The sequence below is a fragment of the Dasypus novemcinctus genome, chromosome 12 (genome assembly GCF_030445035.2).
Source record: "Dasypus novemcinctus isolate mDasNov1 chromosome 12, mDasNov1.1.hap2, whole genome shotgun sequence".
NCBI classification, from domain to species: domain Eukaryota; kingdom Metazoa; phylum Chordata; class Mammalia; order Cingulata; family Dasypodidae; genus Dasypus; species Dasypus novemcinctus.
In genome coordinates this window covers 79,608,044-79,635,337 of record NC_080684.1, presented here as the reverse complement: position 1 = coordinate 79,635,337, position 27,294 = coordinate 79,608,044, and the positions used below count along the sequence as shown (strand labels likewise).

General features: G+C 35.8%; 1 protein-coding gene across 1 annotated transcript; it reads right to left on the bottom strand.

The window, feature by feature from the left end:
- Positions 1-141: 141 nt before the first annotated feature.
- Positions 142-27,294, bottom strand: METAP2 (methionyl aminopeptidase 2). Its single transcript, XM_004451522.5, has 11 exons — positions 26,694-27,294; positions 24,702-24,806; positions 20,708-20,773; positions 18,427-18,529; positions 10,866-11,027; positions 9,922-10,103; positions 8,590-8,684; positions 8,221-8,317; positions 3,546-3,649; positions 2,914-3,029; positions 142-2,246 (listed from the first exon to the last, which is right to left on the bottom strand). The coding sequence occupies exons 1-11, from the start codon at positions 26,842-26,844 to the stop codon at positions 1,994-1,996; spliced, it is 1,434 nt and encodes a 477-aa protein (XP_004451579.1). The 5' UTR covers positions 26,845-27,294; the 3' UTR covers positions 142-1,993.

The window sequence follows — 27,294 nt, the reverse complement described above, 5'->3', positions numbered from 1 at the left end:
TTCTGTTCAGTATTATTTCCATGTAAAAATATGAGAAACAGAAAAGCTAAAACCTAGACAGTGAACAGAGATTTCTTACTACATAAAATCTCAGCATGGACTTCTATATTCAGCTAAATTAATCTAACAAAAAACAACATGTTTTGGTTATAAAATAATTTACTAAAAGGCACTATTGTTAAACATCAGACTAATAATTTGTTACCAATAAGGTACATCATTGTAAACATGACAGAATATACATGGCTAGTAGGTAAACAATACAATTCTTAAGTGACAGCTTTCCTATTTACAAGATCATATATCCCTTCCAGCCATTCCAGGGACATGAAATGATGGTATTGCTTCCATCAGTTACCTGGGAAGAGAGTGTAGAGCTCTTAATTGGCTGGAGATCATTATTGCTGAAGAGGTCTTACAAAGCTCCAAACATTTTCATTTACAAGGGTCAATTCTAAAATTCCTGGGCTTAGAAATCTTTATATCAGCAAATCCCATCAAAAAGGTATGTACTCACATCCCAAAAGGAGCTAGCTGGAGGGCCCACTATATATGTCTAGGTATGAACTGGTGAATTCTGCCACTAGCATAACATCACAGAAAATGGAGAAATTATTTGAAGGTAGCTATTGAACATTAGCACCATAATAAACATAGCTCATATGGCTAAAAACCAGCTTATCTCACAAGATAACATTCATTTATAGCTCTAAAACTGAAAAGAGCAGCTTTTGAATAAATCATCTAGGTACAGAAGCCATAGGTTTATGAGAACTGTTAAACAAAATACTAATTAAAAAGCATCCCAGAGGCAATAAAATTCTACGCTAAAACATACAAATTAAGGCTTTCCCTTGGTACATAAATTTTGGAATTGTGTTGGAACATTCCCAACAAATCATTTATGTGTAAGAATTCAAGCAATTCATTAAAGAAGCAGTAGTGGGGCTCAGTTCAAACAAATATTATGCATCTTGAAGTCAACTTTTGCACTTAGCTGCTAATAGGGTCACTGTTACCTCTCTTCCTGAAATGTTATGAATCCAAGCCAATCAAGGGGTAGGAAAGGTGTTAGAGAATTTGGCTTGCTTATGAAAAAGCCAAATAACTTCAATTTAGATTTCTTAAGAACAGTATCCAAACAGGAAAGTTTTCCTGCTTTTGTGGCATTAAATAGCCTTTGGGTCTCTCCTGAGTAAGCTCAGTAAGTACTATTATTGGACAAAGGATCTAAATGTTCCAACTTATTAAATCAAGGTTTCAAGTTGGCAAAATCATTTTCTCTAAATCATGCTCTCAATTTAGTGGATCTTTCCAAAGACAAAAAAATGAAAGGCAAGAACTATCATGGTCCTATAAACAAAGGCAAAATATTCTAAAGCTGTGCATTCATTTATAAAATAAAGGTGATGATTCTACTTTATGTATTTATAGATCGTGATTTAATCCACTATGCCAGAAAGAAGTTTTAGTTTTCTAGACACAAAGCTCTACATTTCCCTACAGTAAGCTTAGCTATTTCCTATCTAGAATTATAACCACAGACATTGAAATGTAGCTCTGAGATCTGAAAATGTCTTTATTTTTTAGAAAATGAATTCCAGGAAGGTTAAAAAGCAATACCAGAGGGCATCGGTGCAGAATTGGATGTAGTCATTCAAAGCATTCAAGTAGGAATATGGTAATATAAATATCTGAAAAGCATCTCTTAAGTGGTCAAAACAAATGTAAAACTTATTCCTAACTACGTTGAGCTTTACAGCATTTTCCTAGACAAGGGAGAAACAGTTAACATTTTGAAAAGTCCTGAAAGCTTTTTCCTTGGTTAATTACATTAGAAGATTTGCCTTTGATCAAATACCTTCCTTTTTAAACATGGATAAAAGTATTATATAGGTCCACTATTAAAACAAAATGTTGCAAATTAATTTTGGTATAATGTATTCCAACAAAGCTTAGAAAATAAAGATGTTGAGGTGGCTTTGGACTAAGTTTAATAGTCATCTCCTCTGCTGACAACTTCTTTACATGTCGGACGTAACAATATAGTATGTTCAAACTGCGCTGTATATGATCCTTTAATGTCACATAATGGTGGATATGGATCTACAATGCCCAAGTCACAGAGATTCTTCAGAGCCATTAAGTATTTACTCTCTCCCAAGCGATCCAGCCATCTGCGGCAGAAGGCAAGGGTGCCAAAGTTTTCATTGATAACATTTAGCAAGTGTTTTGTTCTTGGAAGCCTGGGAAGAGAAAATCCAAGATTAATAGTTGAAGTTACCAACTCATGTGCCCCATTAAGAAAATGTGTCTTCACATGATAATTAAGGTTAAAAAAAAACAAAAAAAAACAAAAACAAAAAAAAAAAAAAAACAACTTCTTGTTGTGTCTTCACATGATAATTAAGGTTAAAAAAAAAAAAACTTCTTGTTGCCTCTTTGAACAAATACCAGAGGGTATAATAGCTCTGTATCTAAATATAGATGCCATGTAAATAAGAGACCAGCTGGAGGCCATTTTTTCATGTTCATGGACATATTCATGTATATGTTAAATTCCCAGTACAGATTTACCTAAAGAGTGGCATGGTGGAGTTTTTGTGCATCAAGCTCAACATCCATAAAAAGTAGGAAAATTGGTGTAAATCAATCCTTTAACCATCTCCAAAAGATTTTTAAAAAGTAAACACAAAGTTTATCAACAAGAATATATTAAAAACAAAAATCTAGAAATGCTGGTAAAATAATCTCAAACTATTGGAAACTGGTTCTGAGTTTTTATCTCAATGAAAATTTTTAAGGGGCCAATTTTTTTTGCTTTAAGGATACAGAACTGTACCAACCTTGGAAGTTTGTCACATTTTTAAAAATGCTGTTAATTGGGAAGAGAAACTCATATTAAAATCTCACCTTATTGGCACATGTCCAACATCAAAATTTTTCATGTAGTGTGAACACTCCATATCATCATGAACCACACCTTTTCCTGTGCTACCAAAAGTTTCAATGGCATACACTTCTCCTTCCTTAAAAAAAAAAAAAATACAAGGGTCAAGGGAAGCAAAGAAAAAATCAGAACTAATCATTTACAATCTCTTAACTTCAGGGTGAAGTATTCCCTATCTAAGAAGCAACACGAAATAGCCCCTGGCATTCCTTATCCACATTTCCTTGCTTTATCTCCTTAGTACTTTTTGGTCTTTCTGTGTCCCAGAACTACAATGTAGGCTTTAATGGGCAAGTAATTTTATTTTGTTCCCTAATAATAGGCCCCATTGCCTAGCAAAGAGACTAGCACACATAATAAATATTCAATAAATATCCATTAACTGTTGAATAAATTCTTTGGTAGTCCTAACTATTCATTCAGCACTTGGTTGACTAGATATATTACTCACACAACCCAATTTTTACTGGGATAGGTAAGAAGAGCAAGTTAATCTTTCTCAACATATTATATACTTTGAACTATTACTAACTTTGGTTTGGGAAAAAAATCAAAATGTTTTTCACAAAAGAGCAAGTGTTAATGACATACATACCTCCATTCTTGTTGCTTCTCCTCCTTTCACAATGGGCACTGTTTTCCCAGCATGTATTCTATATGGCCCAATGGAATGGCCATTTAGATTACGGATTGGTTTCACTATCAAAAAGAAAATAATACTCAGGGTCTCTATAAGCACAAACATCTCTTGGCCTTCTGGTACAGAGCTCAAGCATTTACATAAAACCAAGATATGGGCTCTATGAGATAACCTCACATTAAGGTAGTTAAAAACAAACAAAAATCTAGTGGAATATGAAAAGATGTTTACTGCAATGTTATTGATTAAAAACTAGGACAGTAAGGCAAAGAAAAAAATATGAATGACAAAAGAACGGGGATCACCAAAAGAGGTTAATTTCAAGATATAAAATATGCTGTATTAGTTAAAAAAAAAAAAAAGACCTATAAAATGCCATGTACACAATTAAAACTTGAAAAATGGTAGGGTTATGAAACCTTAAATTTTCTTTTCTCATATATCATTTTAATGCAAATATATAAAAAGCAAAGCTAAACAACTCAAATGTCTTTTGATCAATGCTTGAAAGAATAGGCATTATGGTATTTTTCACACAGTGGAACACTATTCAACAATAAAAACAAAAACCTAGGGATAATGTAGTAACTAAAATAAAACCTAAAGATATAATGAGCAAAAGAAGGCACACATATAAATATTTTGTGTAATCCCATTTATATAAAGTTCAATATTAAATGTAATTAACTGGGGATGCATAATTAGGACATAAAGGTATAAAGAAAAGCAAATGCAAATACCTTAATAGTCAAGATAGTGGTTCATTAGGGGAAGAATGTTATAATCAGGAACAGGTATAGAGGGCTGGTGGGCTTCTGGAATGGTGGCAATATTCTATTTCTTGAGAAGTGAGGTTACATAGCTTTTTTACAAGTGTTCAGTTAAATTTTTATACTTTTTGCATTTTCAGGGTTATATTTCACAATAAAATAAAATAAATCTAGCCCTACAATAGTTCTAGTATCCGCAGTAAGAGCTACATTTCTTCTAGGTCAGAATTAGGTAGCAAGTTTTTTTCAAATCTTTAGCATTGAAGCAAAGACAAGTATATTAAAAATTTTGGGGGTGGTACAGAAACCTTTTAAAATTTGACAACTTGCTGGAAACAAAAATTCTGAATTACCTTTGTGGCAGTTTGATATTATTTATAAATTCCAAAAAGAGATATTATAATATATGTAAACTGGTCTGTTCCTCTGGGCATGATACCCTTTGATAGAAATGCAAAGGCTTTACGTTTACTTGATTAAATCAAGATGAGGGCTTTGACTCAGCCATATCATTAGGGCATGCAGGGCTGAGTCCTCGCCTCCTTGATGAGCTATATAAACTCAAGAAGACAGAGAAAGACACAGAGGAACAGAGAGAGCTCCATAGACACAGAAAAGGACAGAACTTGTCAGCTTTGAGCCTGCATCCCAGGAAGAGATGAGCCATTTGCCTGATTGTTTACAGCTGACCTTGTGAAGAGAGCAGAGCAGCTGAGCCCAGAAAGAAATAAGCTTTCCAGACTACAGCTGATATCAGAAGAAGCTGGGCCCATGGAGCCTTCAGATGAAAGAGGAAGGCTGAACCCTTGCAGATATTGCTGCCCTCCATCTTGCTTCAACACATAGCAATTGACTTTGTGTGAGGAAGTACTTTTGCAAGTTGTACTCTTTAGAGCTTTATAACTGTAATCTTTTACCCCAAATAAATACCCTTTATAAAAGCCAACAGATTTCTGGTACTTAGCATCAGCACCCCTTTTGGCTGAGTAAAACATGAGGATACAGGAAAAGTTCTACTCCCTATCTTGTGTAAATTCCCTCTCATAATCTCTAGAAGTGACTCATGTTAAACCATAGCACCTTATGTATACACTCAAAAAATCCCCATAAGATCTTACTGACTACCACAGTAAACAATGCCTCAAACAGGAGTGCTCATGAGGACTCTAGAGACATCTAGACACTATAGGCAGAGCAGACAATCCCAGGAAATTGGCACCCCATCAGTGGGCCTTACCTTAGAATATATCATAATCTGTCTCTCCAATATAACAGGGTTAGGCTCATTTATAATTTTCCTACAAATGCTTCTTTGGCCCCTTTTATTTGAACCTATCATTAGCACTACATTTGTTAAATATATGTCCCAGAGACTTAAATCTTCATCTGTTCATACGCCAGTTGAGCCCTGACTCTCACAAGAGTTGCGGCCACTGCCTATCCTCCATTTCATCAGACTCACCCAGGACAACTAACAAAAAAACAGTGAGTAGCTACAACTGCAAGCAAGAGTTCCATCCATCTGCCCCTTAGGATCTAAGACCCCTCTCAACCAGAAGCACAGTGGACATCCCAAAATCCTTAAGATGGAGGAATAAGCAAACATAAGGGGGAAATTCAACTACGGACCAAAGTAGATTTATTATTCTAGTAATAGAAGAACTTGTGATATTGATATAAAGACAGTGGTCACCAGAGATTCTGAGGTGAGGGAGAGGGAAGAATAAGTGTAACATGGGCATTTTGGAGACACTAGAAATCTAGGGAAAAAAAGAATAGACTATTCATTTGGCTCAGTGAACCTGGAAATAAAGGCCTATGTTTTCTATTCCTCAAAATAACTTGGCATTTACTCTCTTGATCTCAGTTTTCTCCATGGTTACCACGCTGTATCTGTGAAGGTCATGTTACTAAGTCTGAGGTGGTAACAGAACTAGTACTGAGCTTTGTACAGAATTGAATAAAACAACATTTTGTAAAGAAAAGCAAACTGGAAACAAGACAGGCTATTTTCTTGCCTTTAAAAATAGTTTTCTCCCCTTATGGCTTTAGCTATATATAACATATGGATGTTCAAAGAAGCATTATTCACAATAGCGCAAAGGTGTAAACAATCCAAGGGTCCATCAACAGATTAATGTATAAAGAAAATGTGATGTATACACATAAAAGAATATTATTCAGCCTGAAAAAGGAACAAAGTTCTGATACATGCTACAAAATGAATGAACCTTGAAAGTTAAATAAGGCACAAAAGGACAAATATCTATGAGTCTACTTACATGAAATATCTAGAATAAGCCAATACATTGAGATAGAAAGTAGATTGGAGGCTACCAGGACTGAGGGAAGGAGGTACTGGGTAAGTCATTGTTTAATGGGTAAGGAGTTTCTGTTTTGGGTGATGAATAAGTTTAGTAATGCAAGGTGGTGATGGTAGCACATTATAAAATTAATGCCACTGAATTGTACACTTAAAAGTGGTTAAAATGACAAACTTTATGTTAAATATGTAAGTATATATTACATATAATCATATACATATTACATCTATTACATGAAAAAGAACTATAAAGGAGAAACAGGAATCAGGAAGATTTAAGTAAAATAATTCCGTAAGAAAATTCTAAGAATAGGAATGACAGGGAACAATCATTAAAGAGAATGATAGTGACACTGAGAAATCAGACAGACCCTGGGAGTAAAAAGGCTGGACTGATTTAACAGAGAAGAGAGTAGAGCACCAGAAAGCAAAATGACTCTGGGACTGTACACCTAAGGCAGTGGCTAGGAAAGACCAAGAGGCCAAGGGAATTGAGGATTAAAGAAAGGACACAAGGAAGCGGACTTGACCCAGTGGTTAGGGCGTCCGTTTACGACATGGGAGGTCCATGGTTCAAACCCCGGGCCTCCTTGACCCCTGTGGAGCTGGCCTATGTGCAGTGCTGTTGCGCGCAAGGAGTGCTATGCCACGCTCGGGTGTCCCCCGCGTAGGGGAGCCCCATGCACAAGGAATGTGCCCCGTAAGGAGAGCCGCCCAGCGCAAAATAAGTGCAGCCTGCCCAGGAATGGCGCCGCACACACAGAGAGTTGACACAGCAAGATGACACAACAAAAAGAAACACAGATTCCTGTGCTGCTGAGAACAGAAGTGGACAAAAACAAGAACACGCAGCAAATGGACACAGAACAGACAACTGGAGGTGGGGGGGAATAAATAAAATAAAATAAAATAAAATAAAATAAAAAAAACAAAAGGACACAGAAAGAATTAACTGGCCTCTAAATTCTGAATGCAACTCAAAAACAAACAGGGGAGCAGATGTGGCTCAAGCAGTTAGATGGGAGGTCCTGGGTTCAATCCCTGGTGCCTCCTAGAAACAAACAAACAAAAAAACACTCAAATAATTTAACAACAAAACCAACTCAGGGGAGGCACTGTGGCTCAAGGGTTGAGTGCCAGCCCCCATATAGGAGGTCCCAGGTCCAATACCTGGCCCAGGTACCTCAAAAGAAAAAATGGAAGGAAAAAAAAAAGCCAAACTAAAACAGGAGCCATCAATGCAAAAGGCTTCTGGCCTTGTGTTGGCTAGTTACAGAAATCCTACTTTGCATTTTTGACATCCCAGGATTAGATCCCCAGGTATTTTCTTACCAGCTACCAGTGTGGCCTAGCACCAGTTCCCTGCTAGTGATCATAGTACTCCTACAATGCTCTGAGCAGGTTAGATCCTCTATTTTCCTTCTTCACATTCCCAAGATATAAATATGAAGCAGCTGACCCCAAAAAAAGAAAACCCAAAATTAATTCTACGGGGGTCACATTCACTTTAAATAAGATACATTTTAAGAGGCTATACCTTGATATGTCTTCCCATCTATTTCAACTTCATAGGATTCCATAACTTCTTGGATGGCCTCACCAACATCACACAGACGCACATCAATTCCAGCACACTGAAAACAGAATTATATGTACTTTGTTATCTAAAGCACAGAATTTTATAGAAACTTAATTTCTTCCCTAATATTTTGAAATCAAAAACAATGAGAAAAACTGCTTTGCACATTCTAACTTCCTGTGTAAAAAGTCCTTGGTACACCATATACAAGCATCCAATTAAAACCCCAAAGGCAGGGAACCAGGTCTTACTCATCTTAACCCAAAGACCTTAAGCTATTAAGTACTCAAAATGTATTGAATAAAATGATGCTTACAGTTCACATACCTTTATTCCAGTATTAGTGGCATCTTTTACAGCTTTTAATAATGTATCATATTTGGGATTAAAGGTGACAGTAAAAGCACAGTCAATAATCCTACCTGAAAGAGAAAATTCTTAATATTACTTATAAGCTAGTCAATTTATCTACTCTATCGCCTTTACCCTATTAATTAACCTTACTTTAGTTAACAGGAAAATAAATCAATGAGTTCGAACTAGGGCAGTATTCCAAAGATCAATCATAAGCAAAGGGGCAAGAGAGTATAAATAAATTATATAGGGAAGCTGATGTGGCTGAACTGACAGAACATCCGTCTATCATATGGAGGGTCCAGGGTTCGATCCCCAAGATCTCCTGACCTGTTTGGTGTGCTGCCACACGCAAGGAGTGCCATGCTATGCAGAGGCACCCTTGCATATGGGTGCCCCAAGTGCAAGGAGTGTGCCCCATAAGGAGAGCCGCCCTGTGTTAAAAAAAGCACAGCCTGCCCAGGAGTGGTGCCACACACACAGAGAGCTGATGCAGCAAGATGACACAACAAAAAAGAGACAGTTTCCCAGTGCTGGATAATGCAAGCAGACACAGAAGAACACACAGCGAATGGACACAGCAGGGGAAGGGAGAGGAAAGGGGAGAAATAAATAAATCTTTAAAAAAATAATAAAGTTTATAAATGTTTCAAAATGAAAAGAGCACTTCCAGGATCCTATTACTAAAGCAGTACCAATTTAGTACTTGCCCAGACATTTATGTGAAAAGATAGTCAGAAACAAATCAAAGCAAGAAAAGACTGGGAAACTAAGGAATATCAATGCAGGGCAGAGAAAATATATAGGACCATAGGTACCTAAGCACTTGTCCCAGGTTCTCTACTTTAGAGTAACCACAGTTAAGTACTTAACAGAAGCCTATTTTCCTACCTGTTAAGTAAGAGTAACAAAGTACTTAGGAGGGTTTCGGATAGAATTTAGAAAAGTTAGTATGTATATAAAGGTTGGTAACTTAAAGATTCTAAATAAATGTTTGTTGTTAGCTCTCCAATAAATGATGTTTGAAACAATGACCTACACCCACACATCATGAGAAAATGTAGAACTATACTTTCATGCATTGACACAAGAGGTGACGAATCTCAATGATCAGTGGTTTTTATTTTACTCCAGTGGGAATGGTTTAAATTAAATCTCAAAAACTACCTCAACACAGTTCTACTAAAAAGTGTGCAGGAAAGAACAAAATTGGGAGTTAAGTACATATGGCCCCATTCAAAAGAGACAAGACTAATGTTTTGGGGGGTGGGGAAAGGTGCAGTAAGAATTATTTCAAGAACTCACCACTTATGTGTGTTCCAAAGTCTATCTTACAGATGTCATCATACTGTAATACTGTAGTGTCACCAGCATTGGGAGTATAATGGGCTGCACAATTATTAAGAGAACATCCCGTTGGAAATGCCAGGCCTGCATTTAAGCCATTCTCTTTTATTAGCTTGCGTGAACAGTCTTCCAACTTCTCACTAAAGGAAAAAGGAATTTTTAAATGTTTAAATTCTTATCCTTATATTGCTTATAGTTCATCAAGTCCAGAAAACTTACTCAAGCCCTTAAATTACATTCTGGGAGTAATCTGAGCACTTTCTAGATGTGAATAAGTAAGAGTTCTCCAATGTCATGAAAATAATAGCTCACTTCTAAAAGACAAGGAATTTAATTCCACTAGAAATCTGGAGAAAAATCCACTTTAACTTAGTTTACTATGAAGTAAGAATCTAGACTTAAAACTAATTTAAATGCTAATTACATATTATTTGCTCAATGTTGCATATTGTGACAACTATCTGAATCAGATTTAAATTACCTTTACAGCTAATCATTTCCCAAGAAGAATAACTGGAGAAAATTACTTAATTTTTGTTGTTGTATTATATATGTTTTGTGTCTAGGCCTACTCTAATTTATTGAAGAATTTTAATTTCTTAATCCGAATTGCTAATATTAGGAAGCAAAATAAGGTTTCCAGACAGAAAATAAGCCTCGGCCTAATGTCATATATGTGTATGTGTACCTGAATGTATGTGCATAAAAACGAGAAAGGCTGAGGTGTAAAAGTATATTCCTCTTATGGCTTCCTCATTATAACTACACCACAAGAAGCTTTAGAATAGATTTCTAGAACCTTTTTAAAGTTTAAGCAGTAATGAAAGCCAAATATTACAATTGGAGAATTAAGTATAATAAAAATTTTTAATCATGTTCTTACAAATATGTATTCATTTTACCAGATTTCTATCATTGTCATCCCAGGCTTGATCCAGCTCATAACATATTTTCTAACTTGTCGATGTGCTTCTGCAGCTTCTCGAAAATCATTCCAAATCTCTTCACTAGCTTGATCTAATGCTTTCTTTTCTTCACTTGTAGTTCTCCAAGCAGCTGTTCGCCTTTAGAATAGCACACAGTATTAGTCATTTAGGAAACAGCAGAACAAGCATAAAAAGCTGAGGGAGATAAAAATAGACTAATTTAAAATATTTTAGATAATAAGTTAAATTTTCAGTTTCTTTTCATTCAATGTGAACAAAATTTATGAAATATAAGAAGTCACATACTTGCACTTAACCCAAACCAAGTTATACCTTTTTTAAGACTCTTAGGAAAAAAAAAACAAATCATCAATGGAGATTTCATTCTGAGTCAGAGGGACTAATACCCTGACAACTTAAATGAGAAGGAGGGACCAGAAAAGATCCTAGAACCAAGCAGTTAAAAAGTCATCCTTTCATTCAGGGTAACACATATACTTAAGACTTCAGAGGAACAAACCAAAAATTAGTATTTAACTTGGCCAATAGGGCAAGTACTAAACTGACCTGGATATTTGCATATAGCTTTCTCAGAAGAGATAATATGTGCTTTTGCAAGATTTTTCTAATTGTAGATATATTAAGAGGAAATTTTCCTTAGAGAGACATGGCACATTTTTTAAAAACAGCCAGAGATAACAAAGAATAACATAACTCAGTATCTGGGAAGGAGGTGTTCCATTAGTGATGCCTTTCAAGCAGTGTATTTTCAAAAACAAATTGTTTTAGAACGAAAAAATCTAACATTTGTTACAAGTGGGATACACACTTAAACAATATATTGAACATACAGTTCATAGTTCACAGCTCAGTGACCACTAAGGCAATATTACACCATGTAAAAATGCATTTCCTTTTTTAAGGAAGTACTGGGTATTGAACCTAGGACCTCATACAGGGAAAGCAGGCAGTCAACCCCTGAGCTACATCCACTCCCCAGTGAGAGTTGTTTTTTATCATTTGTTTAATTTTAGGAGGTAACAGGGACTGAACCCAGGATCTCTTACATGGGAAACAAGCGCTCAACCACTTGACCTACATCCACTCCCAAAATGCATTCCTTTTAACCCCCCCCCCCAAAAAAAACAAAGATGCGTGCACATGATGCCAACTCCTTCTTCTGCTACTCAGAAGAATCAAAACACTACCCCTGCCTGTAAGAAGAAACTGTAGTTGATCCCCAGTAGATAAAATACTCTTACAGAAGAATATCAGCTAATAAACATAGAAGAAATGACAGAATTAGAAATTCACCATTTTGCAGTCCCCAACAAAATAACTGATAAAATTAGGTTCATCAATGACTATTAAAACAATTAATGAAAGGAGTTAAAGAAAAGGATGTTCCATTTGAACCAAGGTACCTCAGAGATTACCTGGAAACTGCAAAAAGAAAAAAGTATGTTTAATAAAGAGCCAGCTGTCACCATATTAACAAGTGATCAAACACAGTACAACTACTACTAGGGTGACTTAACATTGCCAACTGATGCAATGGAATTACATAAACTACGACATATATAATATCACTTCTGATACATCCACTGATTAGGTGTAGCTTAGTGGCTGAGCACTTGCTTCCCATGAACAAGGTCCTATGGTCAATCCCCGGTACCTTCTAAAAAATAAAATCAAGATAATTTAGCACAACACACACACACATATTCAACCTCATTCCAGTTTACAGAAAATAAAGGAATAGAGGAAAATGTTTACAACACTATATGGAAACTGGAAAAATTCCTGAATGTGATACTTTCTACAATTGGCCTGATCTCTTCAAAAACTCAATGTAACGAAGGTAAGAGAAAAAGGTGAGGATTCTAACCATATGCAATTTATGAACTTTGAATAGATCCTGTTTTTGGGGGTGGGGGGGTGAGGGGGAACCCAACAAAACCAAAAACCCAATAAAAGGATGTTCTGGGGCCAACTAGAAAAAAATCTAAATTAGAAAAAGGTACTTATATGACACTGGGGAATTACTGTAATTACTGTTAATTTACCTAGATGTGATCATTTAGAGAATGTTCAAATTTAAAAAGGGGTTAAAAAGCAGTTTTCCTGTATAAGTCTATTTTTAAAACTTTTTTATTTATTTAAAAGTTGATTTAAAAAAAAAGATTTATTTATTTTTCTCCCCCGCCCCAGTTGTCCCCTGCGCGGGAACACCCCTGCGTGGGAACACTCCTGCGCAGCACAGCACTCCTTGCGCGTGGGCCAGTTCCACACTGGTCAAGGAGGCCCAGGGTTTGAACTGCGGACCTCCCAAGTGGTAGGCGGATGCCCTAACCACTGAGCCAAGTCCACTTCCCTACTTTTAGTTATTTATAATACATGTTTATATAAAGAGGTTTTAGAAGAAAACAAACCAAAATAGTAACAAGTATTTTTATTTGCTGGTAGAATTAGGGAGATTCTTATTTTCTCCTTTTTATTTACCTGTATTTCCTAACTATTCTATAATGAATATGCATTGCAGTGAAATTAACAAATGCCCCAACCTCCTTGCTAAACTTAGAACAATTATCACAAAGGGAAGCAGACATGGTTCAAGCAGTTGGGTGCCCGCCCACCTACCACACAGAAGTCGTGGGTTCGGTTCCCAGTGTCTCCTAAAGAAAACCAGCAAGACAGCGAGCTGACTCAACAAGATAACCGCACAACAAGTAGGAGTAGAGGTGGCTCAAGTGACTGGGTGCCTACCTCCCACATGGGAGGTCCTGGGCTTGGCTCCGGGTGCCTCCTAAAAAGAAGACGAGCAGATAGCAAGTGCAAACAATGTGGGGAGGAGAGGAGAAATAAAGATAAATAAATCTTAAAAAAAAAAAAAAAAAAAAGACTTCAAAATGATTCTTCATTTCTACTTCCCTGGGGTCCAGAATAAAGAAAAAAATGAAATCTGAATAACACATCAAGATGGTTACCACAGAATTTGTTCTCATGATAAAAAAATTAGAAACAAATGTACTACACTAGTAATGGAAGGTGTCAGTAATGGGGGGGATATGGGAATTCTGTATTTTCTGCCTGATTTTTCTGTAAACCTACTTCTTTAAATAAAAAATACAAGAAATGAATTGGAAAATAATATAAATTGTCTAGAAAAAAAGAATTCTCTAGAAATAGAGAATAGCTACAAAATTATGCTAGATACAGAATAGAAAAGCATTAAAGCAGTTAAAAACTGGTTTCAAAAGTTTTAACGACAAAGGAAATGCACATAGGATGTTAATGTCAAGTTGTGTTTTTTTTTTTTCAAAAAAGCAACAACCTTCATAGTAAACAATTTAGAAAAGGATCATCAATGAATGCTACATGTGAAGACAGGGTTTTTCACAAGGAACAGGATATTTACATTATTCTCAAGGTAACTCCCCACAAATTAATAACAAAAAGAAAAATTAGTAACCATACACTGGAGAAACTGGATAATATCTTAACTAAGTGATAAAAATTAACATCACCACTAAGGAGCAAATTAATATCATGTGCTTTTAGAAGAGACACCCTTAAAAGAGCACAATAGCCACTTCTTTAGTATTCCAGGCAAAAATAGACACCTTACTATGAAAACATTCAGAAAAAATAGTATGCATATGGATTCATCAACTTAACATTCTCCACATTCACTTCCTATCTTCCAAGCAAAGAATAAAATGTTCTTTGCACATTATACACAATACATAAAATATTCATATTCCATTGAGAGAGTACAATAATCTAGCAAAATATTAAAAGTGAATCTGGGTTAGAAGTATTAAAAGTAGAATCTGGGTTCAAAATTTTAAAAAAAAGAATGGATTTAATTTGGATGGTAGTTACATAGCTGAGTTCTTGGTTACAATCCATGCACTCTTCATTTAAAACTTTATTTTTAAAAAACTGAGGACAAGATATGAAACTATATTCAATACTTTCCCAAGTATGTAGGAATACTGATTCATATCTATTTGCAAATAGTCAAAACTGATTATATGAATGTCAAAAAATACTGAATATACAAAAAGCAAACAAAACCACATAGACTTTTGTACTTCTCTAGAATAGCATACAACACTGCTTTTAATAGTCAAGAAAATTACCGAGATGATTACACAATAAAATTATCTTCATTGTTTAAAAAGCAATTTATTTTATGTATGTACCACATTTTTTTATCCATTCATTTGTTGACTGTGGACATTTGGGTTTATACCTTTTGACTACTGTGAATAATGCTGCTGTGAACACTGATATACAAGTTTCTGTTCCAGTGTCTGCTCTCAATTCTTTTAGGTATATACCCAGGAGTGGAACTGGCAGGTAATATGGTAATTCTATGTTTAACTTTTTGAGCAACCCCCATACTGTTTCCCACAGTGGCTGCACCATTGTACATTCCCACCAGTCATGCATGAGGGTTCCAATTTCCCTACATCCTTGCCAACACCTGACTTTCCATTTAATAAAAGCCAATCCAGTGAGTATGATCAGTATTTTTTTTTCATGTATTTAGGCATCATTTTAAGTATTCCACAATATTGACATAAAAAAAAATATTAATAATCTATTAAGTATGGGAAATCAGTGGCTCTTTTACTCTAGCAATAAATATCTAGAAATGAAAATGAGAATAAAAATATTTCATTTACATCAGTAACAAAAACAAAACGCTTGAAAATAGATTAAAATTGAACAAGAGAAGGACAGAATATATTTGGGAAAAAGAAAAAAACTGAATAAATGGAAAAATACACCACTACACTGGACAATAACACAATATGATAAAACAATTTTCAAAAACTAATACATAATACAATTGCAATAAGAATTCTAACAAAGGCATTTCTTAGTATGTATGTGTATAAAAGACTCTGCCTAAACAGTCAAGATAAGTATCAAAAAGTTTCTGTGGTAGGCAAGAATGACTTGTCTTATGAAATTATCAAAATATATTAAAAAGTTCCTAATATCAAATCAAAATAGTATCAGCAGGGAGCGGATGCAGCTCAAGTGGTTGGGCACTTGCCTCTCACATGGGAGGTTCTGGGTTTGGTACCTAATGTTCCTGAAAAAACGAAAACAAACAACAAACAAAACAAGCGAAAAAACCAACTCAGGGAGGCCAATGTGACACTGGCTTCCCACATACAAGATCCCGGGTTCAGTCCCTGGCCCCTGGTATGAAAATTAAAATAAAATTAAATTAAAATTAAATTAAAATAAAATAAAACAAAATAAAATAAAATAAATAAAATAAAATATAAAATAAAATAAAATAAAACTAAACTAGACTAAACTGAAATATAAAATAAAATTATAAAATAAAATAACATAGTATTAGCATACAAATATACAAATGACCCAATGGGGCAGAAAAATAATCCAGAAATTGATTCCATATATATGAGAATATATGACAAAGATGGTCAATCAGTCCAGTGGATGGATTAATAAACAATTCTTCCAAACTGGCTATCCACATGAAAGAAAACAAAATTAGCACCCTATCTTAAACAAAAAAATTCCAAATCAATTAAAGATGGAAATGTAATAAAACACAAAATAAAAGTTCAAGAAAATCCAAGAGACTGCTAGAAAACTGAAAGTATAAAACAGGGACAAATTATTTAAAAATTTCAAACTCCTGTACAAGCAAACAATACCAAAAGCAAAGCCAACAATGAAATGATCAAAATCACTATTAGTTGGGGAAACGTAAACTAAAGTATCAATACATTCAATTCAGCAATTCCACTCCTGGAAAACTATCATATAAAATCTACCATTAGATAAGGACATATATAGAGAGAGATTTATTGCACAATGGTATATTGTGGCAAAAAATACTGGAGACAAAGTGAACACCCAATTGGAGAATAGTGGAATAAAGTATGGCACACTCACACCATGAACTATTAGGAAGCCATTCAAAAGAATATAAGAGCAATTCAGATTAACTTGGAAGGACTTCCAAGTAGTAGTACTGAATGAGAGAAGCAATGTAGAGAAAAGCACACCTATGATTCAATTTTTATAAAACAATGTACAAAACACCCCTCATACATATATATAAACAGACACACACACGCACACATATAAGGATAGAAAAATATGGAAGGCTCCCTGCTAGGTGGTTAACATGGGTCTGGAAGGAGGGGAAGGAAGAAGAAACAAATAAACAAAAAAATTTGAAAGATTATATTTAAAAATAAATGTGATCATAACATATGTACTATGGGAATTTATGTATTGATATAGAATTACATGTCTCTGTGATATTATAAAGATAAATGCTTTACAACAGGATAATGACTGATGAATTCAAATCCAAAGAAAAGAAATCCATGTCTTAAAATTCCAGAACCTTACAGAGACTTATGCCCTAAAGAACATTCACATTTGGTATTGAAAAGGGGGTAAAAACAATATTCATATTCTTTCCTATGTTTAAAGTACACAGGCCAAAGAAATAACACTACAGTAGAAGCTTCCTTAACCAACTATTGCAACCACTGGATTAACCAAAGCTCCTGATTCCCTCTGTAAAATATACTGACCAATGTCCATAGTATTCTAACTGTTAATGGCTGGAAAGCTACTATTCTGATTAATAATAATAATAGTAATAGCAGCTAACACTTCCTTAATATTTACTATGTGTCTGTCACTCTTCTAAGTGCTTTGCATACATTATTCCTCACAACAACCCTACGACGCCCATTTAATGGTTAAAAAAATGAAAGCACAGACATGTTAAGTTACTTGCCCATGTCCAAAGTTAAGAAGTGTTAGAGATGGAATTTAAATGCAATCTGGTCCCAGCTCCCATACTTTTAATCACTGTGTACTTAGAGTCTATAAGCTTCTGTTCACCAGGTGAAATATAGCCTTTCTGAACACTTTCAAGCATCAGTATTTTGTTGCCAGACTTGTTTAAGCCATCTGTATTTGTTACTATAATTTTGTAACTTAATTATATATTACAAGAAAAGAACTTTTTCTATGGCAACTAAATGGATTGCTTTGAAAAGTCTCAATAAAGGCAAGTCATCAAAATACTTCGGTCAAATTTACTGTAGATAAAACCTATAAATGGTTTTGGGAAAGATGTAAACATTGGTCTAGAGATTATTCAATTCTTGTTCCTCTTCATAGAAACCCCAGCTAAAATTATAAACAGTGCATTATGCATAAGGTTTAAGGGGGAAAAAAGTGAACATCCAGTGCAAATCCATGCTCAAATTTCAAGAGTGATAAATAAATAAAACTAAATATTTTTATTTTTTTATGATCCTCACTTTAGCATACTTTTTTTGATTAATCTACCTACTACTGGTCCAATCATTTTGGATAAGAGGGCTTCTACTGTATTTTCTCTGCAACAAACTCACAAGTTTTTATTAAAATACTGGAGCAAAAACCTGAGAAAAATCAAATTTGCTTTATTGATAAGCTGTAACTTTCAAATTTGAAGTTATTTTATGATCCTTACCCATCTTGTGTGGGTGGGTACTCGCACTCTTGTCCTTTGGGAAAAACACCATTAGGATACAGGTCACATATTGGAACTGAGGGAGGGTCTGTTTGAACTTTTGCTGTGAGATACAAATAAAGAATTAACTTCTGTAACGTAAATAAATTAAGTAATCATTACAGTTTTCTCAGTTCCTACTGGCTATACATCCTGGTCTAAAGGAACCACTGCACTATCTCCTTATAGTTAAAAGCACTGCTGGTCACCTCTCTTACCTCTTGCTGCTTGGAAAAAGAAATACACTTCTTAGAACCCCATTATGGACTCAAATCGTACATGCCTTGGCAGAAAGCACAAACATCTAAGGTTTGCTTCTTTATTCACTATACTCAAGATAGAAAACCATACAGAGGTTGTCTCTTACAAATAAAAACCAAAGAACCAACGAGAAAGTAATAAAGTCCTAAAGCAATAAAGTAAAAATTTAAACTGACTAGGTATTAATAAAATAAGTAGAAAAGTACTATTCAAGAGTAAAGTTATAGGCATACATACTTAATACTAAAAGGCAAATTTCAGATATCTGAAAAAAGCTACAGTGCTTTAGGACAGCTCCCAAACTGTATCCCAAAAGACACCAGTGTTTCTCAAGATGCTTGGAAAAAAAAAAATCTAATCATTGAATGGATTTTATGTGAATATCTCTCAAAAAAATTCTTAAAAAAAACCTAACCAGGGATTTTTCTTCTAAAAATACATAAGAACTAGTAATATGTTCTCTTTAGAAGACCTGACTTTTAGGAGAGACTATTATATCTAAGGAAAGTCAGGAAGCTGCATGAGAATTAATTTATGTAGCTGTTATCATTAACTATAATTTATAATTGTCTCACTTTATAGATGAGAAAAATAAGTAATCTGTCCATGATTATATTACTGGACTTATTCCAGCAGTGATTTACAGGAACCTACAAGGATATAAGAAATACACAAGAGGCATCCAAAGTAAATTAGAAAGCAAAAATCTAAACAATGAAAAGAACATAAAATAAAAACTGAAATAATACCAATATAAAACCACAGATTTGGCTCTAACCCTTCCAGTTGAACATTTTCAGAGGAAGGACAATAAAGGTTGATGGTATCATACTAAAATATCCACCGGTAAAATAAATCTATCAAAGGCAAATACAAAATTGCCCCTTAACATTCCTGCCTCTGGTCTGTACTTGTTAAGGGGCAATTTGAAGAACATATCAAGAATTTGTTTTTATCTCTCAAGCCATTCTCAGGTAATAACACTCAGTGCTACACTTCCAAGGATTTCTGAACAGAAGGAATATAACATCATAATCCCTGGTAGACTTATGGAATACAAGTAACCTGTGCTCACCAATTACAGACTCATGTGCCTTCACAGCCTAGAGCAGATTTCCTCTTATGAGAATGGAAGGATCTAGCAAGGATCGATGCCTGGATAGAAAGAAAGCTACCTCACTTCCGTATAGACAAATCAGGCAAATCAGGGAAGCAATGGCTGACAGAGCCAAGAGTGTCCTTAAAAAATGACCTAAGTGTTCTGTCAACACAGAGATAAAAATGGAAGTAAATTCCCCAAAATTCTGGTTCATAGAATTTTAACCTGCAAGATTTTACGGGAAGGTATAAGCAGAGGCTCAGTAATCCCTAACAGCCCATAAGGCATTCAAGATTAGAAATCAAGTGTTCTGATTCTCAGCCCAACCTTTTATCCCCCAATTCTATACAGCCTCCCCTTACTCTTCCTAATATATTTCAGGTCCCTGATGATGTTTGGCTATGTTATTTATAGAAACAAAACAGGAGTGTGATATTTTATGCAAATCTGAAATAGTGCAATATAAAGATTATTAATAGAATCTCACCATATATACAAATTTTAAATAATGGGACTATTCAAATGTTTATCAAAAAATCTCATATTTCAAAGGTGGTTGGTGAACTGCACACTGTGTTTATACTATTACCACTTGGTGGCACCACTTGAGCCATCCTTTGACAGAATTATTCTTTTAATTATGTGTTTTAGGGAACTTATCCCTAACTTAAGAGCAAAATGCTAACCACTCATATTAACATTCTTTAGCTGAATGACAGCTAAATACCAATGTGACTGTTGAACCAAAATATTTTCTAAGTAGTTATTAATTTTTCTACTAAGCCTAGATTTATTTTCTTGACCTATACTAAATCTTACCAACTTGAAACATATACCAATAACAACCACTTTAACTTATCAAATGCAACTTAAGATACTAACGTCCTTTCTTCTTCTTCTTCTTTTTCTTCTTCTTTCCAGCTGCTCCATCTACATCACCATCTCCATCTAAGAAATGACATCATGTAGTCATTTAAACCTCAAAAGTGTATACATAATGAATCTTCGATACTATCATATAAGACAATACTTAACAGTATTCTCAGAAAAGAATACTCTTAGAAAAGAATTTCATATATTGTCAGTTTGAAATATCAGAATTTGACTTGTATAATTAAAAGTACTAGCAAATTCTGCTTTGACTTACTCTAATAAAAGAACTGCTAGATAAAAATATTTTTTAGAATACAAAATGTATTAACTTTTTTAGCAGTTGTAGCTCAGTGGTTCAGTGCCTGTTTCATGTATACAAGGCCCCAGGTTCAATCCCTAGTACCTCCTTAAAAAAAAAAAAAAGTTTGGGGAACTGGTTTAGCTCAGTGGTTTGAGTGCCTGCTTCCCTTGTATGACGTCCCAGGTTCAATTCCCCGTACCTCCTTAAAAAATATATATGTATGTGTGTGTGTACATATATATATATATATATATATATATGTATATATTTTTATTTTTTAAAAAGCTAGGAAAAAGAACTAGTGTTAAAGTCAATAATATGGGCTCTGAAACTTCATGTAAAATACTTAGTTTATATACGCTTTACAGTTAAATCCAACTTCATTTGATCCTCAAACTATTCTTAAGAAACATTTAAGGGACTTGCCCTTAATTTCGACTAGTAAATAGTTTAAAATAATTTCAACTGGTAAATGGCAGAATTGGACAAAAAATATATATCCTCTGATTGCTAATCTGGTGCTTTTGTATGGAAGCATATTTGGGGACTCATATTTTAAAATGTATTTTCCCACAAGTTACCAGAAAAACAGAATTTCCTTCTGGGTCAAACTGTTTGCAAAAATCAGTAAGGATATATATTTTTTCTGGGTTGAGAACTCGGATTCTAAAAACAAAATGATACAAAAAAGGAGGTTCACTGGATTGAAGGGTGTCCCCAAAGAATTCATGTCCACCCAGAATCTCAGCATGTGGTCTTACTGGAAATAGGGTTTTTGCAGATTTAAGAAGATAAAGATCTTGAGCTGAATCATACTGGATTTAGGGTAAATCCGAAATCCAATGACTAATGTCCTATCAAAGAGAGGACACAGAGAGACACATAAATGGGAAGAAGGCCATGTGACCATAAGGAGGAAGAGATAAGAATTACACTGCCTCAAGCCCAGAAATGCCAGGAGCCACCAGAAGCAAGAAAAGATTGCTCCTAGAGTATCTGGAGGGAGAATGGTCCTGATGACACCTTGATTTCAGATTTTGGCCCTCCAGAACGGAATAGTTGTTTTAAGCCACCCAGTCTGTGGCATTTCTTATGGCAGCCCTAGTAAACTAATACAGGGGTTAAGAACTATTTTGGAATTTGGTTGGTAAAAGAAAAGAGTGCCCAAAATATCCAGAAATCTACTGTGAGGTGTTTTTTTTTCTCTTTTGATTAAATTTTATTATGGTGTTTATATATACATAAAACAAAAAGTTTGTCACATATATATATATGCGGTTTTTAGAAGGTACCAAGGATTGAACCAGAACCTCGAACATGGAAAGCAGGTGTTCAGCCACTGAGCTACATCACTCCCCTTTAATCATTTTTAAGTGTACAATTCAGATTTATTTTTATGATAATGTGCTACCATCAAAAGCATTCATTATCAAAACTTTATCACCCCACTCTGTACCCATTAAACAATAAATAAGTCCCCAGCCTGTAGCCCCTGTTAACATATAATCTACTTTCTACTTCTATGAATTTGCCTAGTCTAGATATTTCATATAAATGGAATCATACAATATTTGTCCTTTTGTGACTGGATTATTTCATTCTCCAGGTTCGTCCATGTTGTAACATGTATCAGAACTTCATTCCTTTTATGGCTGAATAATATTCCATTATGTGTATGTACCATATTTTCCTTATCCATTCATCTGTTGACGGATAGGTTGTTTACACCTTTTATCTACTGTGAACAATGCGACTCTCAACATTCGCAAACAAGTCTCTGTTTGATTCCCTGCTCTCAATTCTTTTCAGTGTATACCTACAAATGGGAATTGCCAGGTTATATGCAGCAGATGTACCATTTTATATTCCCACCAGCAATGCAAAAGTGTATCTCCTTCTCTGCATCCTCACCAACATTTGTTACTTTCAGTGTTGTTGTTTTTTAATAAAACCTGTAACAGGTTTTAATTTTAATTAAATTTTCTATGAAATTTAATGATAACAATTTTCTATGAAACCCATGGCCCATACACTTGAACTCTGAGGAAAGGTTAAGGGTACTACTTTTTTTCCTTCCCCTCCCCCTCCCTGCTGTTTTTGCTGTCTGTGTCCATTCCCTGTGTGATCTTCTATATCTATTTCTCTTTTTTTATCTTCTCTTCTTTCTTTCTCCTCTTGTCTTTCTCAATCCTGGGGACCTCTGAAGTGGAGAGAGGTTCCCTGTCAATTGCACCACCTCAGTTCCCGGTCTCTGCTGCACTTCACCTTGACTCTCCCCTTCCTTTCTCTTTTGTTGCGTCATCATCTTGCTGCATGACTCACTTGAGCGAGCACTGGCTCATTGCGTGGGCATACAGCTTGCTGTGCAGGCACTCGGCTCGCCACGTGGGTACTCACATGGGCACTCGGCTTGCCACATGGGCATGCTCTCTCTTCTTTTTTCACCAGGAGGCCCCAGGGATCGACCCCAGGTCCTCCCATATGGTATATGGGGGGAGGCCCTATCACTTGAACCACATCTACTTCCCTAAGGATACTATTAAGGCTAAGATTAAATAGAACAGTGCCTTAGAACAGTTTAAATAAAGGTATCAAAAAGAGACCTAAGTTTCTGAACTTCTACAAATACTACTCAATACATATCAGTAATCCTTTTTTAAAGCACTCTAATCTACCTACAAAGCACACTGCTATGAAATAGAGATGACCAAAATGTTGTCCCTGATGATTAGAAGTTGGCAAACTAATAGTATGCTCTCCACATTGTATTCTTTTAAACATTTCATCTGGTGGCAGTAATTCGGTGGCACACACCAATAATTTTAGATAGTGAAATCCATACTTATAAAATAATGTCAAATGACGGTTTACATTTTCTGCTTTCAGAAGCTTTTTACTCCAAGAATGATAAATTATTGATTAGTCTGGGTTTATCTTACACAAAGGTTTAGGCTTTATCTATGCCTTTGTATTTTCAATTGGTCTCTAATATTCTGGGTCAAGCCTCATACAGTAGGCATGAGACTAATGGAGCAAAATACATTATGCACATGAATTTTAAAGATAAACAGGATACATGTCACACAAATTTGCAATAGTTGCAGTTGCTGTCTTAAATTGTATAGCATCAAATGCACAAGAAGCAAAGGTCAAGGACTTTTTGGAGTTTATAAGCATTCTGATATGCTCCTTTGAGAATGTTGAGGTAGCTTTGGCATAAAGTAAAAAGAATGGTCTTGGGATCAGGACCTAGGTTTGAAATTCTGGCTTTATTCTACATGTATTAGTGTGTCACATTGGGTAAATCATACAACCACCACTTTACAATTTGTAAAGTGAGAATTCATGTGCAAGTATTCTAGGATAGATCCTGGTATACATTAGCTGTTCAATAAATGTAAGTTAAATAAACAGCCTTCAACTTTATCTTATTAGCATCCACCCACCACTTGGCCTTCTACCAAATACATTTTTAAAAGTTGAGATCTGTGTTATCTGAGCAGCCATTCAATTTACCCAACTTTTTAAAGTGTTGCTAATAACTACCTCTTCATTTTTTTCTAAGACATTAACTGAGACTTTAACAAATGAAATGTCAGAGAATAACAGACTATAAGGGGAAATAAATAGATTTTGTCTAAAGAACGCCACATTTTCTAGCTTTTTTAAGCACAAAGATCAAATTGGCCACTTCCATTTTACCTTCATCATCATCATCTCTTTCTTTCTCTTCCAATGCCTGTCTTTCCAATTGTCTTGCTACCTCATCAACTGAGGCTACTGATTCCTTGTCAGTTTCCTGTTGCCCTGTTGATTAAATAAAATAGCATAAATCAAATCTAATACTTTACCTCTAGAATATGTTCTAAGTATCCTAGAAAACACACAAGAAAATAATTTCCTATAAGTGTTCAGGAAATAGAAACAAAAGCATTGTGATCATAACAATTTGTTTAATGACATAAAAATTTTCAGACCTAAGTAGGTCCATGCATTTTTTCATTCAACAAAATATCCATTACACACTTCTGTGCTAGCAACTGTATGTTAAACGAAAGTATGCGAGTTGGTCCCTACTTTAAGTAGTTTAACTTTTTATAAAGTGCTTCAGCGATTAGACTACAACAAATAGTTTAATTTCCAGGCAGGTACTTAAGACAGGCAATAAATGCTGAAGGCTTTAGTAAGAATAGGATTCAAGTAGGACATCCTGGGCTTCAGAACTTCAAGAAGTTGTCAAGATGTACTGAGCACAATTGAAATAAATAGGAAATGATACTCAGTATTAAAAAACAAACTCCTGAACATCTAAGCACAAGACCAGGTCCCTGCCTGGAAGTAATTACAATCTAGCTCTAGAAGCAATACGTTTGTAAAAAGAGAATAGTAATTCCAGGTAACACACATGGAAATATCATTCTAGCTACTATAGAAGATTTACATTGAGAGCTTACAACTGTTTAAAATATATTAGGGTCAGACTGCTGAAAACTTTAAAGAATAAACTAGAGAAAAACAGCCCTCAATTTTATCTTATTAGCATCCACCCACTACTTGGCCTTCTACCAAGATACAGCCAACAGACTACATCCTAGAATTAAATTTTACTCTTGAAGTGTCCGAGCAACATTACAACTCCCCTTTCCCTACTTCCACCCGTCCTAATCCAATTGAGTATAGAGCAGACTAATTATCTAATAAAAATTTCAGAAAGGTATAGATTATTCCTCTCCAAACTCTCTCAACTCCACCATTCACCATGTTTAGCTTCTCCATTTTTCTCATTCTTTCTCTGGCTGATTTTAATTAAAAATAGGTAAAAAAAAAAAAAAAAATTTCCTAAAATGAAGGACCTGTACAAGAAAAAGTATTATCAAAAATACATACATTTATAAAGTTCCTAGTTCATAATCTGATCCAACTGTAAACTTTCAGATGTGTTTTCTTTTCTTACTTGTGGATTTAGAAGTTACTGACCTGAGAAGTCCTATTCCAAGCCACAGAATATCCTATGTGGACTGCTCCCTAACCCTGCAAATGGCATCATAATTCAGGCCTAAAGCCCTAACGCTTGACGATGTTGGGGGATGAGACAAATGAAAATTCGCACCACCACCACAAATTTTACTACTCAGTGACATCAGTGTACTAGCGCAAGAATACACACACATACACATACACCCACTCTCCCCACACCCATGTAATCCGGGGTGGTAGGTGAAGGTGTACGGTGAAGGCACTAAGACTTGCCCACCCCACCCACTCCCCTCGACAAAAATACATCTCAGGTTTCTCCAGCAAGAGACAGCAGTATCGGTCAGACCCTGATTTCCGAGAATGCCAAAGCATACAGACGGTGGTAGGCTGGGGCCCTGGCCACGTTTTCAGGTCGGCTCGGGGGTCTGTGTGGGAACTGAACTCTGGTAATATACGGGCTCAAGTTCAGCGACCCTGCCAGAGCCACCACATGGAAGCTGAGACATTCTTTTCTCACCCACAGCACCAGAACCTTAGTCCTAAAGGAAAAGTCGCCTCCCCCCGAAACTAGGACTGTGTAACCTGGCCTTGCCACCCGCTCAGGCCTGGAAATGAGTCCAGCCCTGAGCTCCAGGACCCGGACTCTGCCTCCCCCGCCGGGTCTGGGTCGTTCGGCCATCCTTGACGGTGACCGGGAAAACATAAAATTCCCTTTACCTGCGGCAGCTCCTTTACTCTTCTTCTTCTTCCGTCTTTTTTTCTTTGCTGCCTCCTCAGCCGTAGAGGAAGCTTCTTCCTCCCTGTCGTCTGGGTCCAGGTCGCCATTCAGGTGGCTCCCCGAGGCCGCTGCCTCCTCCACGCCCGCCATGTTGCCCGAGAGACCGCGAGGGAGTGAGCCAGAGCGGCAAGGGCCCGCTCCTTCTTCACCCGACCTACACCAGAGACTCCGGAAGCTGCTCTCAATGGTAGCGGCGAAGGGAATGCTGGGACGGTGGAGGACTCGGTTGCGGGAGCTGCCAGCTGGTTATTGCCCAACCAATGTCATGGCGGGAGCGGGTTCCACCTAGCTTGGGAGGTTTTGGCTGCGGTTGACTGAGCCAGCCCTCCTTGCCCATAACTTGAGCATTCCCGAGGCAAATATGTCCACGTAGAGTCAAGTTGAAAGGAGATTTTTAGCTCCAGAGTGAACTGGAAAAATAAGCCTATCCTGTGGAGCGGCTCAGCCCGCAAACGGATTGGCACTCCCGGCTGAACCGAGAATTTTTATGTTCGCGGTTTTATAAAGTGCACATGATGGGAAGAGGGGAGCTAAAAGTGT